The sequence below is a fragment of the Plasmodium relictum genome (genome assembly GCF_900005765.1).
Source record: "Plasmodium relictum strain SGS1 genome assembly, chromosome: 3".
Classification (NCBI taxonomy): Eukaryota; Apicomplexa; class Aconoidasida; order Haemosporida; family Plasmodiidae; genus Plasmodium; species Plasmodium relictum.
Window position 1 is genome coordinate 77324 of NC_041681.1, and position 24929 is coordinate 102252.

Genomic DNA, 24929 nt, shown 5'->3' on the forward strand with positions numbered 1-24929 from the left:
TATTTTTTTTTTTTTTATTGTTCATGAGGAAAATTATATACTTTTTTTTCTATAGCAAATAATGTATCATATTGAAAGGTGTAATTTAACTATGTGTATAAATATACACATATATATATATATATATAATTATATATATAATTATATCTATTCATATGAAATGATGAAATATACAAAAAAAAATTATATATGGTAATAAAGTATCAATTTTTTTTATATTTTAATTTTTTTTTTTTTTTCCTAATAAAAAATAATTAGGAACATATATAAGACAAAAAAAAAAAAAAAAAATTTCATAAAGTCTAATTCTTTTAGTTTTTATAAAAAATAATATTTATTTTTTAAAAAAATTGTTAATAAATTCATTTTGTGTATGTATCTTATATTTTCTCTCTTTATCAGCAACTTTCATAACCTAACAAAAAAAAAAAAAAAAATAGAATTATTATATAAATTAAAATTATTATAAGAAAAAAATATATATAAGAAAAGTATAGAAATACCTGTACAATATATTTAAATTGATTATAATCTAACAGAGGTAAAAAAAGTATAGGAGAGATAATTCCTTTTTTATTTAAATGTATTCCTTTTGATCCCATACCATATAAAACATTTAGATGAAAAGTAAGAGTTTTATCAATTTTTCTTTTATATATTTCATCAATTATTTCTAATTTAGTCCAATTACAACTTAATATTTTTGAATGAAGTAAAAAATTTATTATTTGATTTATTTTCGCTCTTGGTGGTGAACCTTTTGATATTTTTTCAAATGAACTCTTTAAATCTTCATCATATAAATGGAAATTTTTCTTTAGTGTATATATATCACGTTTTATAATATTTGTTTTCTTAATCAAAAAAAAAAGAAAAGAGTTTTTATAATTTAAATGTATAATCATTTTACTTTTTCATTAATAAAAGCATATAAAAAGAAAAGAAATTAAGAATAAAAAAAAAAAAAAAAAAGTTATTTTTATCTCATATAAAAATCTAAAAAAAAATGTATTTTCAAAAGTTTAAAAAAAAAGGAATAATATACATCTAAATATTATTTTTTTTTTAAATTATTTTATTTATTTTAATTCTCTACAATTATTAAAATTTTATAATATAGTTAGATAACTTTTCAAAAAAATTGCTAAAAAGATAATGTTTTTTTTCACATTCTTTTTTTTTTTTTTTTTTGTTATATAATAGTTTATTTTTATTTTATTTAATTTTCTTATTATGATTTAATTTAAAAATTTTCTTTTTACTAATTTAATACAATTCCTTTTTTTTTTTTTTTTTGTTTATTTGTTTATTTATATAATACTTAAAATTGTAAATATGAATACCTACAAAATATCAAATTTTTTTAAATTTTTTTCTTATTGTAAATAATAATTTTTATGTGTATCATATATTATTTACAACTGTAAGTTTTATTCTTTAAAGATAAATTTTACACATTTAAAATTTTTTCAAAAGATTTTAAAATTAAATCACAAAAAAGAAAAAAAATACATGAATAAAAAAGTTATGTATATTATAAAATAAAATACCTAAATATTTTAAATGTATAACTTTAAAATATAATTTATAATATAAAAATTAAAAAAATAAATATTTCATTTCACATTTTTTTTTTTAATTCATTAATTTTACCAAAAAAAAAAAAAAAAAATTATTTAATAATAAAAATGGAAAAAAAAATATTATTTTTACTTCTAGAATCTTTTTAATTTTTTTTTATAATATTGTCAATTTTCTTAACAAATTCATCCCTTGAAGCACTGTTCATAAATGTTACAATGTACTGATTCAATTTTTTTTCATCACCTAATAAAATAAAATGAAAAAAAAATACTTTATTCAAATCTCAGAAAAAAAAAAAAAAGGGAAACAAAAATAAAAATATATAAATTATAAAAATAATACTGAGTTATTAATTAATTTTTTTTTTTTTGTTTAATCTACATATATCTCTTCCGCTAAATAAAGCAGACATATTTTTGGTTGGTATTATTTTGAATCCATTGAAAATATCTGTATTTAAAAATAATCTTCCACTTCCTTTTTGGAAACATAAGATTCTACATTTGTTATTTTCTTTATTTTTCATTATTTGTATTTTGACTGGTAAGTAACCTGACCAATCATATTTCTCATTTTTCTTTATAAATTTACTTATTTTTATACTACTCTCTGAATATAATGTTTCTTCATTTTCTACAAAAATAAAGAAAAAAGAAAAAAAAAAGGTAAAAAAATAATATATTTTTTGAAAAAAAAGAAAAACAGAAAAGATATGCATATATATATTTATGAAAAATACTAACCAAAAGCATTTTCTGAAGCACTCATTTTAACTTCCTTTTTTTCATCAGTAAGATCTTTTTTTTTATTTAAACTTTTTCTTAATTTTTCTATATCTATATTTATATTTCCAAAAATATTTAATTTCTCTATATTTTCATTATTAAACAATTTATTAGGTGAGTTTGAATCATTCTAAAAAAGAAAATAAAAATATATTTATGAAAGATTTTCATTTTAATGATTTTAGTAAATATAACTTCACAACTTCTTATAAATAGGCATTTTCTCTTTTTTTTTTTTAAATACTAATGAAGAAAATAGACGATCATTCTTTTTTGTATGACTATTTTCACTAGTAACACTTTCATTATCACTGTAAAAAAAAATATTTAGGTATTTTTTTTTTTTTTTCTTTTTTATACTGAATTCATTTTATTATGTTATTTTTAATAATTTAAAGTGACCTTTTCTGATTTTTATTGTTATTAACATTTTCTTTTTCCTTCTTTTTTTCTCCTTCAACATCTTGAGAATTTTTATTCACATCTTCATCGTCATCATTTTTTTCTTTTAAATAATTTTTTCTGTGGGGAGGCTTTCTTTTTCTTCTTTCTTCTTCTTCTTCTTCTTCTCTCTCTGCTTCTTCATCAAATTTTCTTACTTCTTCTTCATCATCTTCATCTTCTTCTCTATCTATTTCTTCTTGGACTTTTTCATCTTTCTCTGAATCATCTAAATCATCATCGTCACAATCATTGTTACTATCTCCTGGAGTTTCACTTTTTGAGGAAGATTTTCTTTTTCTTCTTTCTTCTTCTTCTCTCTCTGCTTCTTCATCAAATTTTCTTACTTCTTCTTCATCATCTTCATCTTCTTCTCTGTCTATTTCTTCTTGTGCTTTTTCATCTTTCTCTGAATCATCTAAATCATCATTGTCACAATCATTGTTACTATCTCCTGGAGTTTCACTTTTTGAGGAAGATTTTCTTTTTCTTCTTTCTTCTTCTTCTTTCTCTGCTTCTTCATCAAATTTTCTTACTTCTTCTTCATCATCTTCATCTTCTTCTCTATCTATTTCTTCTTGTGCCTTTTCGTCTTTCTCTGAATCATCTAAATCACTATCACCATCTTTTTCTGATATTCCTTTTAGTAAGGGATGTCTTCTTTTTCTTCTTTCTTCTTCTTCTCTTTCTTCTTCTTCTCTCTCTTCTTCATCATCTTCATCTTCTTCTCTATCTATTTCTTCTTGAACTTTTTCATCTTTCTCTGAATCATCTAAATCATCATCGCCACAATCATTGTTACTATCTTCTGGAGTTTCACTTTTTGAGGAAGATTTTCTTTTTCTTCTTTCTTCTTCTTCTCTTTCTTCTTCTTCTCTCTCTTCTTCTTCATCATCTTCATCTTCTTCTCTATCTATTTCTTCTTGTGCTTTTTCATCTTTCTCTGAATCATCTAAATCAGTATCATCCTTTTCATTTTCGCTATATTTTTGTTTAGAATTGGTATCATTAGCATTTTCACTTAATTTTAAAAAGGAATTTTTTTTCTGATTCTTCTTATTATTTCTTTTTAAAATTCCTTTTTTTTTCTGGGTTTCTTTTTTTAGTTCCTTTTTTTCCTTTTCAATATTTTTTTTTTTAATTACTTTTTTAATTTCTTCTGCATAACCTTTCTTTCCTCCATTTTTTTTGCTTTTTATATTATCTTTTTTTGATAAACTAATTCTGCTTTTATCTTTATCTTTTGAAATACTCTTAATCAATTCTCTTTCTTTCTTAACAGTTTCATTTTCCTTTTTTGAAGTATTAATTTCTGACAATTCACACTTTTTGTTACCTGTATTTTTAATTTAAAAAAAAAATAAAATAAAATAAAAAATAAAAAAATATTAATCTTCAATTATTTTTAAAATGTGTTTATATATATATATATATATATATATATTTTCTTTTTACCATCTTTTATTTTATTTTCTGTAGGATCAAAGCCAGTTTTTGCTATCTAAAAAAAAAAATTTGTGTAAAATTAAAATTAATGTAATAATTACAACATAAATAGAAAAAAAATTTTTTTTCTCTTCTTTCTCTTTTAATTATAACTTTAACGGGTGTGTTATTTTTCTCTATATTACGCCTAAAATAGAAATGTATTTTTAAGAAATATAGCATTTATATATATAACCATTTTGATTTATATATGTATATATATATGAAATTAATGAAAATAAAAGGAAATTTATTATCATATCCAAATAAAAAAAAAAACTTAGAGACTCATATCCAATAATTAAAAACAAAAATTTTTTTCTTTATTATATTTTACAAATTTATTATTTTTTTCGTACTTTTTAGAATTTTTTGTTTTAGAGTTATTTTCCTTTGCTTTAGATGAGTTTAATTTCTATGAAAATTTAAAAGAATAATTTTTTAAAAAATAAAAAAAAATTAACGGTCTAATAATTGTAGAAAAAATATATAATGCATCTATTATATATATTTTGAAATTAATTATACTTATTTCCGTGTTAATTATTGCATTTTTATATATTTATTTTATTTTAAATTTTTAGTTACCATTGTTTATTTAAATTGAATAGAAATCAACTTTTTTGAATAATGTACGTATATTTAAAAAAAAATTTTAATAAAAGATAGTGTATCTGAAAATTTTATTTATAAAAATATATTTAAAAAGTATAAAAGAAATGGATATATCATGTGTTTTAAAAATTTTTTTGTTTTTAATGTAATCATTAATTTATTTATTTATTTATTTTATTTTATTATGTTTTTTTTTAAATTAGCTTATCTAATTTTTTATGCATATTAAAAACAAATTAAAAAGATATTTTTATGCTTCATATTTCATTTTTTTTTTTTTTTTTATTTTTTTAAAATTTTTTATCATTTGTAAGCAAAAAATTTCGTAGTATTTTATTTATAAAATAAATATACATAATTTTTAAATTTTTCTTGCATCTTTTTTTTTTTTTAAAAGGTATATTAACACACTGCTTTTATTTAAATGCGTTCATACTTTAAGGTAACAATATATTATAATAAAACCTTTGAATTATGTAAGCAGAAAATGTAATATTTTAAAAATTTCTAATATAAATATTTATTAATTACAACATGTTTAAATCAGAAAAAAAAAAAAGAGAGAATAAAGTTGAAATATATTTGGAAATAAAAAAAAAAAAAGAACAAAGCTAAAATCAGTTAAATCTTAAGAATATTTAAATTATTTCTCTAAAAATAATACGTAAGCATTAATTTAATTATCCTGAACATTATTTATTTTTTTTCTTTTTACACTATCGTATGTTTTATTATTTAATAATTATAATTTATTCAAAAAAAAAAAAAAATATAAATTAAAGTTGTCAAAAATATAAGATAATCTATAAAAATCCTTAGAGTAATTTTGTTAAAAATTATAATTAAATGAATTTTTCTAGTGTAAAATAATTAATAAAATAAAATGAAAATAATTATATTTAAAATTATCAAAAAGAATAAAAGTAAAAATTATTAAAATTGAAATAAACACATATAAAATAATATATATATATATATATATATACATATATTATACTTTCAAAATATTATAAGATAAAAGATTCTTTAATAAAATTAAATACATATATGTATGATATTTAATAGTATAATTCAATTAACATATAAATGAAATATATTTTAGAAATTAATTTAAAATATGTTGTAAAAAAAAAAAAAAAATAAAACAATTGAATAAAATATCATGGAAAAATTATATATAATAATATATTAATTTGTAGTATAAGCACTTTATGTAATTGTCTATTTTATTTCTGGGTAATAAATTTGTTATTAAAAAAAAAAAAGTAAAAAACAAAAAATAAAATTTTAACTTTATTTCGTGTATATTATTTTTTATATTGTTAATTTCAAATTATTTATAATTAATATTAAATATATTTACAATATATTTACTACTGAGATTAATTTCTATGATTATCTTATGTTTTTGTTTATATATATATATTTATTTATTTAGTCAATTTAATATATAATTTTTATAAATTACTTTAATCTGGAAGTACTATATAAAACTTTCTATTATTCCTTGTACAATATTATTTTACATTAAGAATCTATCATAAATATTTTTATTTTTTTATTTTTTTTTATTTTTTTTTTTGAATAAATTTTAAAATTCCATTAAATCAACTTGCTCTATTGTATAAATGTATAATAAAGTTGTAATGCCCAAAATATCTTAGAACAAATAAATAATTTTAAAAAAAAATTTTCTTTGATATTAATTAATTTTATTTTTATCACGTCTTCTTAAAAAGAAATAAAAAATATACATTTATAGATATGTATCATTATTAAATTTTTATTTAAAACATATTTAAAGATATATAATTATATATGTATTTATTTTAAAAAGAAAAAAAAAAAAATAAATATGGAAATAAAATGTATTTTCTTTAAAATGTTCTTAAAATTTTACTATATAAATTTATAAAAATTTTAGCTTATTTTAAATTTAAAAAAAAATAAATAAAAAAAAAGTTCTAAAATGAACGTTTCAACTAGAAGTTAAAAGATGTAAAATCTATTTAATTAAATATTTTTATGTAATAAAAATCAGAATATTTTTTTTTTTAGAAAAAAAGAATTTCAAAAAGAAATAAGAAAATATTTTTTATAATCTCCTTATCATAATTCCAAAATTTTATAAGAGAGTACTTATTTATTTTATTTTATTTTTTTTTTAAATATCTTATTGATTTTTTTTAATGTTGTAAATAGCAACTCCAACACCATATGAATATTTGCAATAACATAAAAATGTTACATCATAATGAACATTTTCAGGTATCCATAGGTAAGAAGTTGTAGAAAATTTTTGAAAGTTTTTGTCTTTATCAAAAGATGAAAACTCAGGGTAATATTTTGCATCAGGTATTAAGTTATTTATATTCATTGTTACTAAATTCAATGAGGATACTGAAAATGATACTGTACCAAAACAAGTAGGAGGCAATATCTGTATACCTTTAAAGTTCTTATCATTATAATTATTGCAGTTAATCCCAACTACATCTCCTCCAGTAGCGTCTATTTCACAAATAAAACTTTCTCTTTGAGACATGGTCTTTGTTAAAAATTGTTGTTTTCCTTTATTATTACCGTAGTCGCATCCTTTAATATAATCTTCATTACTATTATAACTTTTTTTAGTTTTAAGAACTATTTTAATATATGGTGTTATACCTTCTTTATTTGATTGATCACATGTACATACAATAGCTACATCTTCTTTCACATAAAAAGGAGCATATATGCCTAAATGATTTCTATTAAATTTAATTATATTCTCTAATATTATTCCTGGTAATGTTTGGTGTATCTCTTCTTCTTTATTATTAATAATAAGTTTATCTTTTATTCCTAAATACTTAAAACAGTAACTTGAGTTGTAATCATTATTTGCTCTATTTATAGGGCATAACAATTTTATAGCTTTATTGTAATCGTAATTAACCTCACAATTTCCAGTTGGATAATCTTTTAAATTGCAAATGTAGTAATCTCCAATTTTTAATTCTTTTACATCAAGCATATATATAGTGTAATAAGAAAAAAAATATATATATATAACTAATAATGAATAATATGAATTTTTCATCTTTAAAAAAAAAAAAAAAGAAAAGAAAAAGGAAAAGTTTAAATAAAAAGATAAAATAGAATAAAATAAATACAAATGTATTGGTAATGAAAGGGAGCTACTAATATTTTATATTACTTATTCAATAGAATAATGCCAATGATAGTTAATGTTGTATTATATATATATATATATCAATTTTATTATTTAAAATGCATTTTATAAAAATCAAGAAGTGAAATAAAAATAATAAATAAAAAATTTATTTATTAAAATGTATATTTATACATATATATATATATATTGTTACTAACAAAAAACACGGAAAATTTTCATATGATTATGTTTTACAAAATAAAATGCAACTATTAATTTATGTTATTTATCCGTATATATATATCCTTGTCTTTTTTTTTTTAATTTTTTTTTATTTTTATTTTTTTAAATGTAAAAGAATTTCACTATTACACAACACTTCAGAAATACAAAACGATTCAAAATTTTTCTAAAAAAATAAAGGTATTACGTTATATTCTTTATTTTAATCTATCTTTTACATAATTTAGTTAAAATAATATTTTATTATTTCTCTTTTTTTTTTTCTTTTATTCTTTTAAAAATAACATAAGTATAATAAATATATATATATATAAATGAAAATTAATAAAAAATAATTTTTTTTTTTTAACATGCAACTATAAGTAGAACTAATCTTAGGTGAGTATTTAACTCAAAATATTATTTTCTTAGTTTTTTTTCGTTTTCTAAATATCTTTTTATATTTATAGCGGTCCAAAAAAATCAAAAAATCATCAATTTTTGTGCATGAAAAATGATATAATATTGTATTTTAACAAAGAATATGATTTGTTTCTATAACAAATCATAATTAGTAGTAATATCAGTAAAAATGATCATAAAAAAAAAAAAAATTTAAGTATATAACTACATATTTAAAGTACCATAAAATATATATATACACATTATTAATAAGTATTTCTTTTTTTTTTTTTTTTATATATAAAAAATTAACTTTTACTTTTTTTTATGTTATTAATTAATAAAAGTATGTGTTAATCTCTATGTAAGTTGAGCAAAGTTACATATTCATCGAGATGTTTTAAACGAATGAAAATTAAAAATTCATAAAAGATATATTGTTTTAAAGCTTTTTAGAATGTAAGGAATTGGAAATAATTTTTTTTTTTCTCTATATATATTTATTTTTTTTTTACATAATTATTTTTATAATTTTTATAAAAATATTTATTATAAATTTTTATATAAGTATATATTTTATAGGAAATAATATACAATGTGAAAAGTTAAATAACCAAAGAGGGGAAAATATCAAAGAAAAGAAGAAATATTCATAAAATAAATAGGAATATCCGATTATTTAATGAAATTTTAGAAGAGAAAATAGTTCATTAAGTATATTGTGTTCGTGTTTACATAAGGTTTTTATTATAAGTTATATGTATGATTTACGCGTGAATACTTATACATTTAAATATGATTAAACATTTAGTTAACTTTAAATTAGACTTTTACATAAGAGAATTAATAAAAAAGTTATTAAAATTAGTAGATATTTATATGCATTCCCATTATTAATTTATTTGTTGAAAACTCTAGCAAAGTAGCTGAAAGGACAAGTAATAAATTTGTTATAGTTCACTTTTATTTTTAATTATTCTTTAGAAAAAAAAATTTTTTTTTCTTCTTATATCTTTATAGTTTTGGCAAGTATAATAATTCCATAAAAAATCTTTTTGTTAATTTCACAAAAGTAAATTATTTAAAATAAAAGAAAATAAATATACATAAAAGTATAGAAATATATTAACTAATGCAATTATGCCTGTATATAACTATGAATAAAGTTTTAACCTTTAGATTAAAAAAAAAAGAAGAAATAGAATATATCTAAAATATTTTTTTAATTTGTTTTCATCTTATTATTTTCATAAAAGAATTACACCTTATGAAACATAATAAAAAGAAGTAAAAGACGAATTATTACTTATTGCAGGATCTAAAAATGTAAACATGCATTTCTTCATTAAATATTTTTATTATTATTTTTATTTAATAAAGCATAAGAAGCTTTCATTTCTTTATGCTATTTTAAGTTTATCGAAATATTCAATTTATTGCTAAAAATGAAATTTAAATTAAAAAAAAAAGAAAAACATATAATTTTATAAAATATAATAAAATTAAAGTTATTACAAAAGTTTACGAATTCAATACAAAAAACAAATTATATATCTTATTAAAAACTTTAAAATATAAAAAAAAAATTTTACTTCACTTTTTAATTATATTTTTAGTTCATTTCTATATAAAACATTATATATATATTATTAACAATGGATAAATAGATACATCAAAAATAAAAAAACGATTATACCATTTTTGAATTATTAATTATATACAATATTAGAAACATAAAACTGTAAAAATATATTAGAAAAAACAAATGTTTAAATAATAATTAATGTGTTTATAAAAGTGGATATACATTATTGTATTTTGAAAATAATAAAAAAAAGAAATATAATGATGCTAATATATTTTAAAAAGAAAGATAAAAAATAAAAATAAATTATTTCAAATGATAAGAATCGAAAAAAAAAAAAATGTATATGGTAATATATTTATAAATATACACGCATGTAAAAAAAAAAAAAAAAGGTTATAATTTTTAATATATATGAATAAGTAAGAATATAAATAGTAGATAATTAAGTGATATATAATATGAAGAAGATAATCCAAATAAATTTTGCCAGAAAGTCCTTTTACTTCTATTTTCAATATTTAATTTATCATTAAAACCATTTACATCAATATTATTATTTTTAAATAAATTTTCAATAGTTTTATGGCCATCATTACGAGAAACATTATTATTAATATAGTTATAAATATCATCAGAATAATCTAAATTATGTTTATCTTGTAAATTTGATTCATTTTGATCATGTTGATCACTTTGATCATTTTGATCATTTTGATCATTTTGATCATTTTGAATATTTTTGTTAATTTGTCCAATTTGTTTAATTTTCCCAATTTTCTTAATTTGTTCAATTTGCTCAATTGGCTCAACTTGCTCACTTCCCTCATTTTCATTTTGTTCGTTATTTTCTTCAGCATTATTTTTTCTTTTGTCAACATCATCATCTAACAACTTTTTTTTTGTTTTAATGAAAATAATCATAGTACCCGCATATTCATTTCTTTTACAGGCACAACCTATTTTTAAATTTTCCTGTAAATTATCTGGTAAAATTATATAAGAAAAAAAAGAATGCATTTTTGTTAATGATACATCTTTCGAAGGATCAGGTATAACTCTAGAATTTGGTATTAGATTTTTTGAACTTAATACTAAGTCATAACCATAAAAAACATTATGAAAACATTTATTTGGTATCAAATGTAAGTTATCATTATAATTATCATTATTATCTTTTTTAAAACAATTTATTCCAACTATATCACCAGGGTAAGCATGAATAATACAAGAAGAGCTTTCATTTAATGATCTGTTATTTGCAAAATCTCTTCTCGATTTTATATTATCTCCAAAATCGCATCCTTTAATTTTTTTGTTTGTTTTTCTAAAATTAATTCTCATTATATGTTTTACCTTAGTTTTTTTATTTCCATAGCATAAACAGCTAAACTCAATATCTTTATTAGAATAAAGAGCGCCATAAAAGGCAAAAGATGCTCTCAAAGCAGAATTATTAGTTCCAAATAAATTTTGAAAAACGTCGTATGTATTAGTTTCTGGTGAGTTTTCATTTGGATTATTTTGATTTACATACGTTTTGATTGCACAATCAGCAGGTTTTGAGAGAGCCATCAAACTATTAGAATCATCTACTTTGCAAATAAATACTAGTAATTTACCAAATTCATTTTCTAATATACATTCTTCAACATCATCTGATTTCGTATTTACAATACAAAATTTTACATTTCCTATAGTTTGTACTGGTTTTATTCTATTACTATAAACCACGTAATTGTAAATAGTATAAACAAAATAATATAATATAGCCTTTTTATATTTCATATTTTATTGAAAGTTACAAGGCATAACAAAAAAAAAAATAAAATAAAATATTTTAAATAGAAATAAAGACACCAAAAGAAATATAGTATGAAAACAGGTGAGGAAGAGAAAGAGAAAAAGAAAAAGAAAGAAAAACAAAAACAAAAACAAAAACAAAAACAAAAACAAAAACAAAAACAAAAACAAAAACAAAAACAAAAACAAAAAAATAAAAACAAAAACAAAAACAAAAATAAAAATAAGAACAAAAACAAAATGACAAAAATACAAAAAAATAAGTATATTATTTTAATTATACTCAAGTAAAGTAATTAAAAAACAAAACAACGAAAAAATGAATCTTATTATTAATTCAATTTTAATTAAACTTTCTAATAGAAATGTTAAAGTTTTGACTTTAAGAAAAACATAAGAGAATATAAAAAAAAAAATAGAAACATGTATTACAGTAGTAATAGAAATAAAAATGAAAATATAAACTGAAACAAAAACAAAATAACAAAAAAAAAAAATAAAAAAACATTAATAAAATTATTTTTTATATTTATATTAAAGTAAAATTACTGGAAAAAAAAGAACTAAAAAATAAATTTTCAAATAAAATGAAATTATTTCATTTTAAAATATTTTACATCATTTTTTATAGATATAAAATCAAATTTGAATAAATAATATACAAAAAAAAAATTATGTTACTTTAAAATCAAAATGTGCTACATATTTTGTTTCATGGAGAAATTAAAATTCTACTTTTAAACAACGAAAATTATATAAAAATACATATATATGTTTATATACTTATATAATTTTACAAATTAATTGTATATCTTGTTAAATTAATTCAAAATATATAAGTGAATTTTCTAATATAAATATATATATATATATATATATATTGACATATTTAAAAGATGAAATAATAATATAAAGAAAAATATGTATAAAACTTTCATTTTTTTAAATGCACTACTATGTAATCGTATAGACATATATTTATACTCAAGATAGTATAATAACCCTTTTTTTATGTTTTTTTATAATAAATGTCAGATGGCATGCACAAAATAATACTCAAAAAAAAAAAGTTCTTTTCAATTTGTTATAAATAAATTAGATGTAAAGATCATTTTTTTTCTTTTATAATATTAGAAATGATCATAAATAAAAAAAAATAATTTGTACTGTATTTTTAATTAATATTAAAGTTTTTATAATTTTTTTTTTTTTTTTAAACTTAAAATATCAAAATAGCTACTTTTCTTAATACCATTATTAAGAGGGGGTTTGTAAATATTAACATTTCTTACTATTTTTTTTTTGAAAAATCTCACACTTTATTGATGAAATTGTTATAAAAAAAAAAAATAATAAACTTATATTGGAGAAAAAAAAAATTGTGCTAATTTTATTATATAAATTTTAACATTTTAAAGTATTCAAGTTGAAATTTTCAAAATTAGGTCTTCCTTTATTTTGATTTTTTGATTATCCAAGAATTTAATTTTAAATAGATATTATTCTTTCTCTTTTAATTCTCTTCTATTATTTTCATAAATAGTTAATAAATAAATCGTTCGGGGGAGAAATAAATAAAAAAAATTCTTGGTTTATTATTGCTCTTATTTCAACTTTTAAAATTCACTGATGAAAAGGCAATTATTTATATCTAAATTGTAAATTACACAATATTTTCTTTTCTTTCCCCATTATAAGTGATTTTATTAAAACATAATATTTTAAAATTAAATATTAATTAAATTATCAAAAATATTTATATAATGTAATTTTTTAAAATTAGTTTTTATATATTATATTATAAAAATATTTTTTTATATATGAATTATAAGAAACATATTTCAATAAACTAAAAAAAAAATGACTTATACTACACATAGATAAGGAGATAAATTATTTAATCTTATTAATAACACTTTCTTGTACTTTATTACAATAAAGTATATATATATAATGTTCAAAATTGAAAACTTACAGCAAAAAAAACAAAAATAAAAATAATAAGTATGGAATCAATAAATTAGCAAATAATTACAAAAAATAAAATAATATAATCTAAAAAAATGTAAAGAGAATATACAAAAAAATAAAATGTCAAATTAAAAAAATCATTCAAAAATTAAATACATTGTGGATTTAAGAAGAAAATAAAAAAATACATATATTTCAATGATATGCTTCTTTTTTTTTTTTTCAAATAAGATGATAAATTTAAAATTTTTATATGAAAAAATACTAATTTAAAAAATTAAAAAAAAATACTTCACTTTTTAGATTAATTTAAAATATTAACACAAAAATAAGATGTATATATATATATATTTATATTTATATATTAATTATAAAATGCAATATATATATGTGTAAATTAAAATAATAAATAAAATGGAAAAGTATTCTAATGCAGCACTTCCTTCATCTTCATCACTTACATTATTATTGTTTAGTACTTTTTTAGTTATTTCCTTTTCATTTTTTCCTTTATTATATATACTATAAGTAAATAAACTAGAATTTTTTTCTAAGTTTAAAAAAAGAGTACCTGAATAAAAATTGGATGAATAGTAATTAACAATTGTACAAGAGCATTTGATTATTGATGTTTCTTGTATAAAAGATGGTAATAGTAAATAAGATAACAATTTTTTTCTGTTATTATTATAATAAAAAAAGGATTCTGGAATTACCTTTACCCCATTAATCAAACCGTAAATATTAGTTTCTTCATTATTTTCATTTAAAACTATATGAAAACAAAATAATGGTGAAATAATAAAATTACTATTTTCATCACTAGAGCATTGAAAGAAAATTATATCATTTGCACGAGCATTAATAGTGCAACTACTATTATCCTTTAAATATAAATTTACCTCTGAAGAATTTTCATTTTTCTTAATATTTTCTGAATAATAAAAATTACAACTTTTCACATCTTTTGTGTTTTTAGAAACTTTAATATCTAATTTAAATACTTTTTTTTTATCTCTATCAACACAATAACAAGAAAAAATTATGTCTTCATATATGTTATGAAGCATATAGAAAGAATATAAATGTAATGAACTACCTTCATATGAAACAATATTAGGTAACAATTCTTCCAATTTTTTTGCTTTTTTTTTATCGCTATCTACCATAACGTTATTAAAACATACATTATCATTATTTATCTTAAAATTATTAAAATATACATTCTCATTATATTTTAAAACATCAGTTGGACAATAAAAATTTATACGTTTACCAAATTCAATATTTATGTTACATTTTTTTTCATTGATATATTCTGAAACACAAAGCGTTAAATCACCTTTTTCCATAAAACAAAATACATTTTTTTTAAATTCTAATACAATTATTAAATACAGAATAATAATCATTAAAAATGTTGAATGAACAAAAAAATAACTTTTTACAACAAAAAAACAAATGTTATACATAGTTAAATAGCTATTTTATATTAAGACACATAGTAAATATGCATATTTCCTATTTTAAAGAATGTAATTTAATTTTACTGATTTATTAAAAGTAATGCAATGAAATATTTATGTGCACATTAATTGATAAGTTTTTATTAAGAAAAAGGGAAATAACTTAAATCAAATTTGAAATAATATAAATATTTTGTCTTAAAACAAATCATAATGATAAATAAAAAAAAAAAAAAATTAAAATAATTATATATTTTATACAATGAATTTAAGTATGGAGAATTATTTGCAAATATAAAATTTAGCACACTTATATGTAAGCAATACATTAAAAAAAAATAAAAACAGTTATTTAATGTTCCAATAAAAATATATAATCAAAAACATATATATATATGTATATAAACGTTTTAAACAAAAAATTGTCAAAATATATTTATTATAACGTAATTTTTACTAAAATTTTTTTTCCGAAAAATAAAATCCTTTATGTGTGTTCAAAAAAGGATTAGGAATAAACTAAGAAGAAGTAAAGAATTCAAATACATAAAAATTAAGATTTTTTTTTGTCATAAATATATATAATAAAAAAATAAAAAGAAAAATATATCTCTAAACTTAAATACGCAGATTAGTTGCTGTTATTAACCTCAAAATTTACATATGTGGTATTTTTTAAATAAGTTTATACCATTAAAAAAAAAAATAATTTTTAAATAAATTGTTTTTTGAAGTTAACTACTTAAAGTGACTAAAATATAAATATATTTATCTTCAAAATATGAATATCTTTTGTTATGTAAATATCTTGAAAATAAATCACTTTTTTTCCTTGTGTGGAAAAATCATACTTCTCATATATCGTATAGAGACGAAATCAAAAATTGCATGCATGTCAAAATATGATTTAGTAAATCTTTTTTTTAATATAAAATATAATTTATTTAAAATATGTCATTTAGACATGTTTATTTAAAAAGAGAATAAAAAAAAAAAAAAAAAAAACTTAATAAAATCAATAAAAATAAGAAAAAAACATAATTTTTTAAATATATATTATGTACAATTTATTATAAGAAAAATTTCCATTTTCTTTTATTTTAAAACAATTTATTACTTTTAAAAGTAAGATAAATTCCTTCATTAACAAAAATAAAAGGTAAAATTACATAAGTTAAAATATTAATTATTAAATTTTATTTAAAATTTATTTTCACTTTCTCTTTTTATAATTAAAGGTATAAAATAGTTTTCAAATATAGCTTTTTTATAAATCTATTAATTCGGCTTAAGAGAAAAGTACTAGTAAACATATATACGATAAAACTATAAGAAAAAAAAAAAGATATTCTTTGTTTAAACAATAATAATACAATCCAAAAGTAATAGAAAAATTAAGAATACTAATTATTCTAAAAATAATATTTATTTATTCGAAAAATAAACTTATTAAATGCTATCAATTTTAATATGTATTATTTATGGGTATATAAACATTATATATATATATATAATATATATATATTATTTCTATAATTAAGCAGTATAAATATCTAAAAATGTAAAAATAAGCTTATATTATATCTTAATTATTTTATTAATAAATGATAATATTTTGATTTAAATTCATAGTTGTATTATTATGTAAAAATTATTATAGCCCCAAAACTAACAATTTTACTACAATTTTTTTCCAATTTTCTATTTGTACAGTAGTTTTCTTTTTACCTTTTAATATATATATATAGAAACTAATGATTAAAAATTAAAACAAATCAATCAAAATGAATAAAATATTCATTTAAATTGAAAACATCGTAAAAAAAAACCCTTATAAATAATTTTATGAAAAGACAATAAGAAATACATTTTTTATTTCATCTTTATCTTTTTTTTTTTCTTTATCTACATAACTATATTCCTTAACATTTTGCTTGCATATTTTTCTATATGCATATTTTTTTTTTTTTTATAATATACTTCTTCCAATTTTAGTAAAATTTAAATATTAATAAAAGAATACTTATGTAAGCCCATCTGTATATGGCTTATTTAAATGAAAAATATTTTTAAATTATCATCTAATAATCCTAATTTACCTTATTATGAATATATTTATTCTTAATATAATAAAAAGTACATTTTCCTTTTTTAAAATACATTTGATCGCGTAAATAATAATAAAATACCAAAAAATATATTATATTATTTTCCATTTTTAATCTATTTATTTACTTTTTTCTTTTTCTTATATTAGAATTTTTATCATTTTAGATTAATAAGTGGCAAGAATATTTATAAAATAGGTTTAGTGACGTGTGAAAAATAAATTATTCAAATGAGATAATATGCATGTTATAATACCTTGGATATACGCGAAATTATAATATATTAATATCATATAAAACAATAAATATATATATATATATTTAAAAAAAAAAGATACATCTAAACAAAAATGACAAGAAATTATCCCATTAAGATTTTTAATACTTTTCTTGTAAGAATAATATATAAGATTGGTTAGGTAAAACTATCCACAATAATATATTATTAATAAGATTCTATATAAAAAAAAAAAGAGAAAAATTGATTAAATTATTTTTCTTTTTTTCTTTTTAGTAATTTATATTTACTAAGGTACCTTTTCTTTTTTTCATAGATATATTTTATGCGAAAAGGAAATAAGTTTCTTTTTCTTTTAAATATTTCATATGCATATTAATTCATTATATGGGCTTTTAATCAATAAGAAAATATAAAAAGAAAAAAAAAAAGCAGTAAAATCTTTTATTATTCTGTAACAGTTCCTTAACTTCTATTAAATACATTTAGTTCCTTTTATTTATCATGGAATTTCATTTGATTAAAATTGTTGAGATAAAATTGAGCAAAAATATATGATAACATGAAAAATAATATTACGTATGATTATTTTTTAATTAATGTATTAAGTGAAAAGTAATATAATGATTTATTAACATTGAAATTTCGATATATATAATAGTTACACTGATCAAATTTCATTAAATATAAAAGAATGAAAAAAAAAAAGTTAAAGTCGTTAAGATTTTGAAAATGTTTAAATAATTAAAAAAATTATATCAAATGATTCATAAATTTACAAAATATGTTTATTTTTGCATGTTGTATTATATGTATATTTTTTTTTTTAAGCAAATGCAAATTTTTTTTTGTTTTATTTAGCATTATATATATAAATTAGTATTATAATTATTAATCCATAATTAAATAAAATATATATTTTAAATAATAAAAAAATATATATTTGTATATATTTATATATCCAAAATAATACATAATATTTAAGTAGTTCATAGATACTTTTTATTTTTTAATATTATATAAATATAATCAATTTTACGTTATTCAAAATAATTAAATGTATATAATTGTGTATTAAACTTTTTTTTTTTTTATAGAAATTCAATAATTTTATAAAAAAAAAAAAAATTTAAAGGAATATACATTTAATTTTCTACGATTCCACACTCATACTTTTGTATATCCTAAAAAAATTTAATTCGTTTAAAAAAAATATTAAATTTAATTCTTTTTTTATATTAAAATTACATATAAATGTACATATATATATACATATATACAAATTAATTTTCGAAAAGTGATTGTTCTTTTAAGATTGCTTTTAAAAAAAAAAAGAGTGCACAAGAAAGTACACATAATTATGTAGAATATTAAATATATCGAATTCATTTAAAAATATATTAAATATATATGTATATATATTATTGTAAAATATAATATATATTTTTATGTAAATTTTTATAATTTATGAATTTCATTATATTCATTTGGTTTTGCATTATTATTTTGTATTTTAAATGAATATATTTTGTAAAACTTAATAATCGAAAACCACAATATAGTGTATTGAATTCCTTACTTGCATTAACTTTTGTAACTATTTAATAATCGATCTGCTTAATACAAACAATTTTTTTTTTCTTATATCTTTTTTTATTACATATAAAATCATATTCCAATTTTCATTTTATTTTAATTTTTTTTTTTTTTTTTAAATTCTATATTTTTAACTTAATAAAAAAAAAATAATTATATAAATTAATACATTTTATATAAATACTATTCACAGTAACAGATAGCATACAAAAAATAAATATACAATATAATTTATAAAATAAAATATAAAATAGTAACGATTTTCAAAAATTGTATGATTTATTCACGAATAAATATATTATTTTTATTTTTATGTATATGTTTTTTTTTTTTTCTTAGTTGCACTATTACTCACAGCGCCCCAATATATGCGTGTAATATACCTGAAAATTTTGATAATTCTTAAGGACAGGATTATAACATTAGTTATTCTAGCTTACTATATTAAATTATTATTAATATATCTTTATGAAACCAGTATTTTTAAATTTTGAATTGCATTTTTGATAAAATAATTTATTGAAACAGTATTTTCAAAGAAAAATAAAATATCCTCATAAAATTTAAATATCTTTTAAAAGAAAATACATATCTACCATTATATTTATAATTTTATTAGCATGAATATATATATAATATAATTATTCTAAATATTTTCATATATACTTTTACTATATATTAATGTATGTTTATTAATATTTCATATATTTAAGCATTTTATTTTATATAATAAAATATAAATTTGCATATTCTTATATATGTAATTCTTCTATTAAAATGGTAATGTATTTTTATTATATATATATATATATATAAAGTAAAAATATAATTTTTATTTTTCATAAAAAAAATATATTTTCATTACATATATAAGACAAAAGAAAAAAGAAACTTATTTCAAAGAACAGAAAATTTTAACATTCATAAAAAAAATATATTTTCATTACATATATAAGACAAAAGAAAAAAGAAACTTATTTCAAAGAACAGAAAATTTTAACAGCATAAAAGCAGATAGAAAATGCTTTATTATATATATTAGTTATATATGTTAGTTATATATATTAGTTATACATGTTAGCTATACATATTAGTTATATATTCTTAATTTTTAACTTCTACAAAATATGTAAATTTTTCCCTATTTTTAATATATTTATAAATATTAATGCATAAATTATTATATTTTAATTTTAACTAAAAAATAGAAATAATATAAATAATAAATAATTTATTACATATTTTTTTTTTACTATTTAATTAAATTTAAAAAAGCATCGGATATATGTTTATGTTGCTTTTAAATTTTATTCATTTTAATTAGTTTCATTCCACTTTATGTCTATATTTCTTATATTTTATTCTTTTTTTATCATTTTTTTATGAAGAAAAAAAAATTCATTTTATTATGCCAAACCTTTATAAAGGTTTCTATAGACGTAACAATGATGCATTAATTTAGTTTAAGTTTTTATTTTTTTTCTTAGAGCATATTTTTTTTAACCTTTATTTATATAAATTCGAAAAAATAAAAAAGGACATGAACATAAAAAAGTATTTATATTTATATATTTTTATTATCTTTTTTAACTCTATATCATTCATGTATTATTCGTAGTTTTCACTTATGATTAAGTATATTATATTTCCTTTTTCTTATTATTACGATTTATAATTTATTTTTTTTTAATTCTATATGTTTTATTAAACTTGAATATTTGTTTTTTTTTTTTTTTTTTACGAAAAGTTCATATAGTTATTTCTAAAGAACAACAATTATTTTCATATTTGTTTCCTTTTTTATTTAAATAGTATATATATTATCTTTTTTTTTTTTTTAGCAATATTCTTATAATATTTTTAAATTAAAATAATTCTTAGTTACAGCAATTTATCATTTACTATTTTCTTTTTTTATAATATATATATCTTTATTTTTTTTCTTATTAAATATCATACACACATAGTTAACCTTTTTTTTCTAATATATTTAATATTTAACGACTTCATTGTTTCTTTTAATTAATCATTATTTATTAACTTATTACTAATATGATATTTCGAATTTTTTATGAAAATATATTATTCATATATGCTTAAATGAAATAATTGTAACTGTTATAACTATTATCAAGCAAAATATATATATTTAATTATAATAAAAGTCATTTTTATTTGTATATTTTCTATTTAAATTTAAAAAAAAATTAACATAATTTAAAAAAAAAAAAAAAATAAAATAAAATAAGATGAATTAAGAAATACATAATGGAAATTTTTTATTCTTTATATACATAAATAACCCAAAAAAATAAAAAGAAAGAATAGTGCATGATTAAAAACACATTTTCATTTTTGATTATTTGATGATTTTTTTTTCTTCTGATGCTATACAATTTTTAATTTAAAAAGTATATTAAACATTTAAAAATAAAGATAATAAAAAGTAAAAAAACATAAAGAAAGTTCATATTATGTTTTGTTAATGTTGCTTTAAACTCAAATTTTTATTGAATTTAGAATATTTATGAATAGCTTTCTTAATTATACTTTTAAAATTTTTATTGAAAAATCCTTATTTGTTAATATATGTCTAAATTATCTATCTATTTATCTATTTATATATCTATCTATATATATATCTATATCTATATATCTATATCTATATATCTATATCTATATATATATCTATATATATATATTTATTATAAGCATGTATATTATTTATTAATTGGTATTTTGTTCATTTCATATTGAATTTAAAATGATTCATTTTTGTTTACAACACGTATATTTATTTTTTTTTTTTTTGTTTATTATTTTTCTGTATGTTACAATAAAAATAAATATATATATATATATTATTAAATATATTAAAAATATATAAATTAGTTAATAGTGAACCCTCATTATATGATTAAATTTTATTTGCATAAATATAGTTATATATATTATTTTAAGTATAATTTATATATATATATATATATTTACATTTTTAAAATAATCTTTTAAATGAAGTATTAAATACAAAGGTAATATAATATTTAACATGTAATTTTTTTTTCTCTCCTATTCTACTATTTTGTGAATTTACTCTATTATATTCTTATGAAAATCACATTTTTTTTTTTTATTATGTAATTATTTATTAAAAAAACATGTTATAGTATTTTATATACATTAATATATACATATATATAAATATAATTCCTTCTTTTTATATAAATATATATGTATATAATTCCTTTATTTGTACAAATTTTTTTTTTCAATTATAAAGGAATAATATATTATGCATGAGCCTTTTTCATTTTATTTTTATAAAATTTTAATATAATTTTATATTTTAAGTTAAATATTAATATTATTAATATTATTATTTTACTATTATTATTATTATTATTATTATTATTATTATTATTATTATTACTATATAATATTTCAATTATTTATGTTTAATTATTTATTTTACATTCATTTTTTTTTTTTTACATAGAGAAAAAAGCTTACTATAATTCATATATTTTTAGTTATACAATATTTATAGTTAATAGATTTTTAAGTAATTAACAGTTATATATGTATATATATATTTATGTGTTTATATTTATTTTTATTTATAGAAAAAAGATTGTCATTGTATAGTGATAATTTTTTAATTTACATTTATTATGAAGTTATTACAATTAGTGATATATTATTATTGATATATATATAAAAAAAAAAAAAAAAATAATAATATACTGTGTGACCTTTTATATATAATATACATTTTTTTTATTTAAACTCTATATGTATATATATATAATTAAATACGTAATTTTTATAAAAAAATACCAATTTTAATTATTTTGTTCATTGATGACAACTACATAGAATTGATATGTGTAAAATAAAAAAAATGTTTTAAAAAGAAAATACATATTTTTATGTCTTATATTTATGACAATTCTTTTTAAATTAAAATATAAAAAAGCTACATTAATAATTATTTTTTTTACTTCTCATAATTTATATTTATTTCATGAAATTTTTCTGAAATTCGTTTTTTTCGTGTATCAAATTGCATCATTATTTTTTTTTTTTACATTAAATTCGATTATTAGTGATTATTTTAATTTAATATAAATAAAAAAATTATTTCATTATATATTTTTTTCTTAAAGAATCTATAATTTTAATAAATTTCATAGTTGTAAAAGTCTTTATATATATATATTTCTATTAAAAATTTATGATTACTATTTAAAGTTAATTTTTTATTATTTTTTAGATAAAAAAAAAAAACTGTTTGAATATTTTCTGATTAAAGATTTACCAAAAAAAAAAAAAAATATCATTAATGTTATATATATTATGATGTTTTATTTTTCTTTTTAATATATTATTTTAATTGGCTATTTGTTTGCGTAATATGCTTCATATTATTTTAATAATTTAGTTTATTGAAATTAAGATTATTTATTTTATTAAATTCATAATATTATTATATTCTCAAATATTCTTTACTATTTATGTATTAAAGAAAAGTCTTATATTCCTTTTTTACATTTATTTTAAAAATTAAGTTTTAAATTTTAATATGATGTTAAGTAAAATTATTATTGATTATTCTATATATATATTTTTAAAAAAAACATTCATATTCTTTTTAGGATTCATTGTCTACATTAGTTACAACTTATTTTAATTTTAAATTAAATGATTTATATTATTTTTATTTATTTTATTTTTTATTTTTTTAATGACTTTTAAAATATTTCTAAAAAATTTTATTCACAGGCATAAACAGTAAATAAAATTTATAGGAAATATATATTTACCTTATTAATTAATTCGTGAATTTTTTATATAGGCATATGCATATGTCTTTTTTAGAAAAGTTATAATATAAAGAAATTATATTTTAAATAATTAGTATACAAGTATTTATATTTTATTTGTTTATTTATTATTAAAAAGCATATGCCATTATATTATTGAGATTTATATATTAGAACATTTAAAAAAATTATATTTCTCTTTTTAGAAAAAAAAAATTATAATTTTTAATTATTAAATAATATTTGATGTGTTATTTTCTTTAAATAAAATATTACAACTATTTAAATTATTAATATTTTTAGAAAATTTCAATTTTAATATAATAGACATTATATATAAATTATGTATTGTTCATATACATACTAATTTATTTTTAATTTTTTTATTTTTAATTTGAAAATTTATTAAAAACACGTAATATAAAAAATTTGTGAAATTTGTTAATTAGTAATTTATCTATCATAAAGAAGAATGATACGTTATTAATACAAAATTTATAAAAAAAAATTAGTTTATGATTTATTAAAAAAAAAAATTAGTGTATCTATATATTTGTAAATTCATATTTATTCAAATTTTTTTGCAAACGTATATGTGTATATATTTGCATATTAACATTTATGTAGATATTTTTATGAAAATAAAAA

The 24929-nt window shown here is 16.4% G+C and overlaps 5 protein-coding genes across 5 annotated transcripts; all 5 read right to left on the reverse strand.

Annotated features, from left to right (window-relative positions):
• Positions 1 to 334: 334 nt before the first annotated feature.
• PRELSG_0301400 (conserved Plasmodium protein, unknown function) lies at positions 335 to 905 on the reverse strand (the record flags this gene model as incomplete). Its single annotated transcript, XM_028679999.1, has 2 exons — positions 335 to 415; positions 504 to 905. The coding sequence occupies 2 exons, from the start codon at positions 903 to 905 to the stop codon at positions 335 to 337; spliced, it is 483 nt and encodes a 160-aa protein (XP_028531539.1).
• An 821-nt stretch (positions 906 to 1726) lies between these two features.
• Positions 1727 to 4886, reverse strand: PRELSG_0301500 (conserved Plasmodium protein, unknown function; the record flags this gene model as incomplete). Its single annotated transcript, XM_028680000.1, is given in 10 exon segments — positions 1727 to 1827; positions 1966 to 2217; positions 2328 to 2499; positions 2614 to 2680; positions 2772 to 4066; positions 4072 to 4208; positions 4266 to 4311; positions 4410 to 4443; positions 4655 to 4710; positions 4884 to 4886. Coding segments are annotated over 10 exon segments (2163 nt in total).
• Positions 4887 to 7083: 2197 nt separating this feature from the next.
• Positions 7084 to 7992, reverse strand: P36 (6-cysteine protein, putative; the record flags this gene model as incomplete). The annotated part of the gene is made up of 1 exon (XM_028680001.1): positions 7084 to 7992. One exon carries the CDS (start codon positions 7990 to 7992, stop codon positions 7084 to 7086), a length of 909 nt encoding a protein of 302 aa, XP_028531541.1.
• A 2689-nt stretch (positions 7993 to 10681) lies between these two features.
• On the reverse strand, positions 10682 to 12064 carry P52 (6-cysteine protein, putative; the record flags this gene model as incomplete). Its single annotated transcript, XM_028680002.1, has 1 exon — positions 10682 to 12064. One exon carries the CDS (start codon positions 12062 to 12064, stop codon positions 10682 to 10684), a length of 1383 nt encoding a protein of 460 aa, XP_028531542.1.
• Positions 12065 to 14418: 2354 nt separating this feature from the next.
• On the reverse strand, positions 14419 to 15462 carry PRELSG_0301800 (6-cysteine protein, putative; the record flags this gene model as incomplete). Its single annotated transcript, XM_028680003.1, has 1 exon — positions 14419 to 15462. One exon carries the CDS (start codon positions 15460 to 15462, stop codon positions 14419 to 14421), a length of 1044 nt encoding a protein of 347 aa, XP_028531543.1.
• Between the last annotated feature and the right edge of the window lie 9467 nt (positions 15463 to 24929).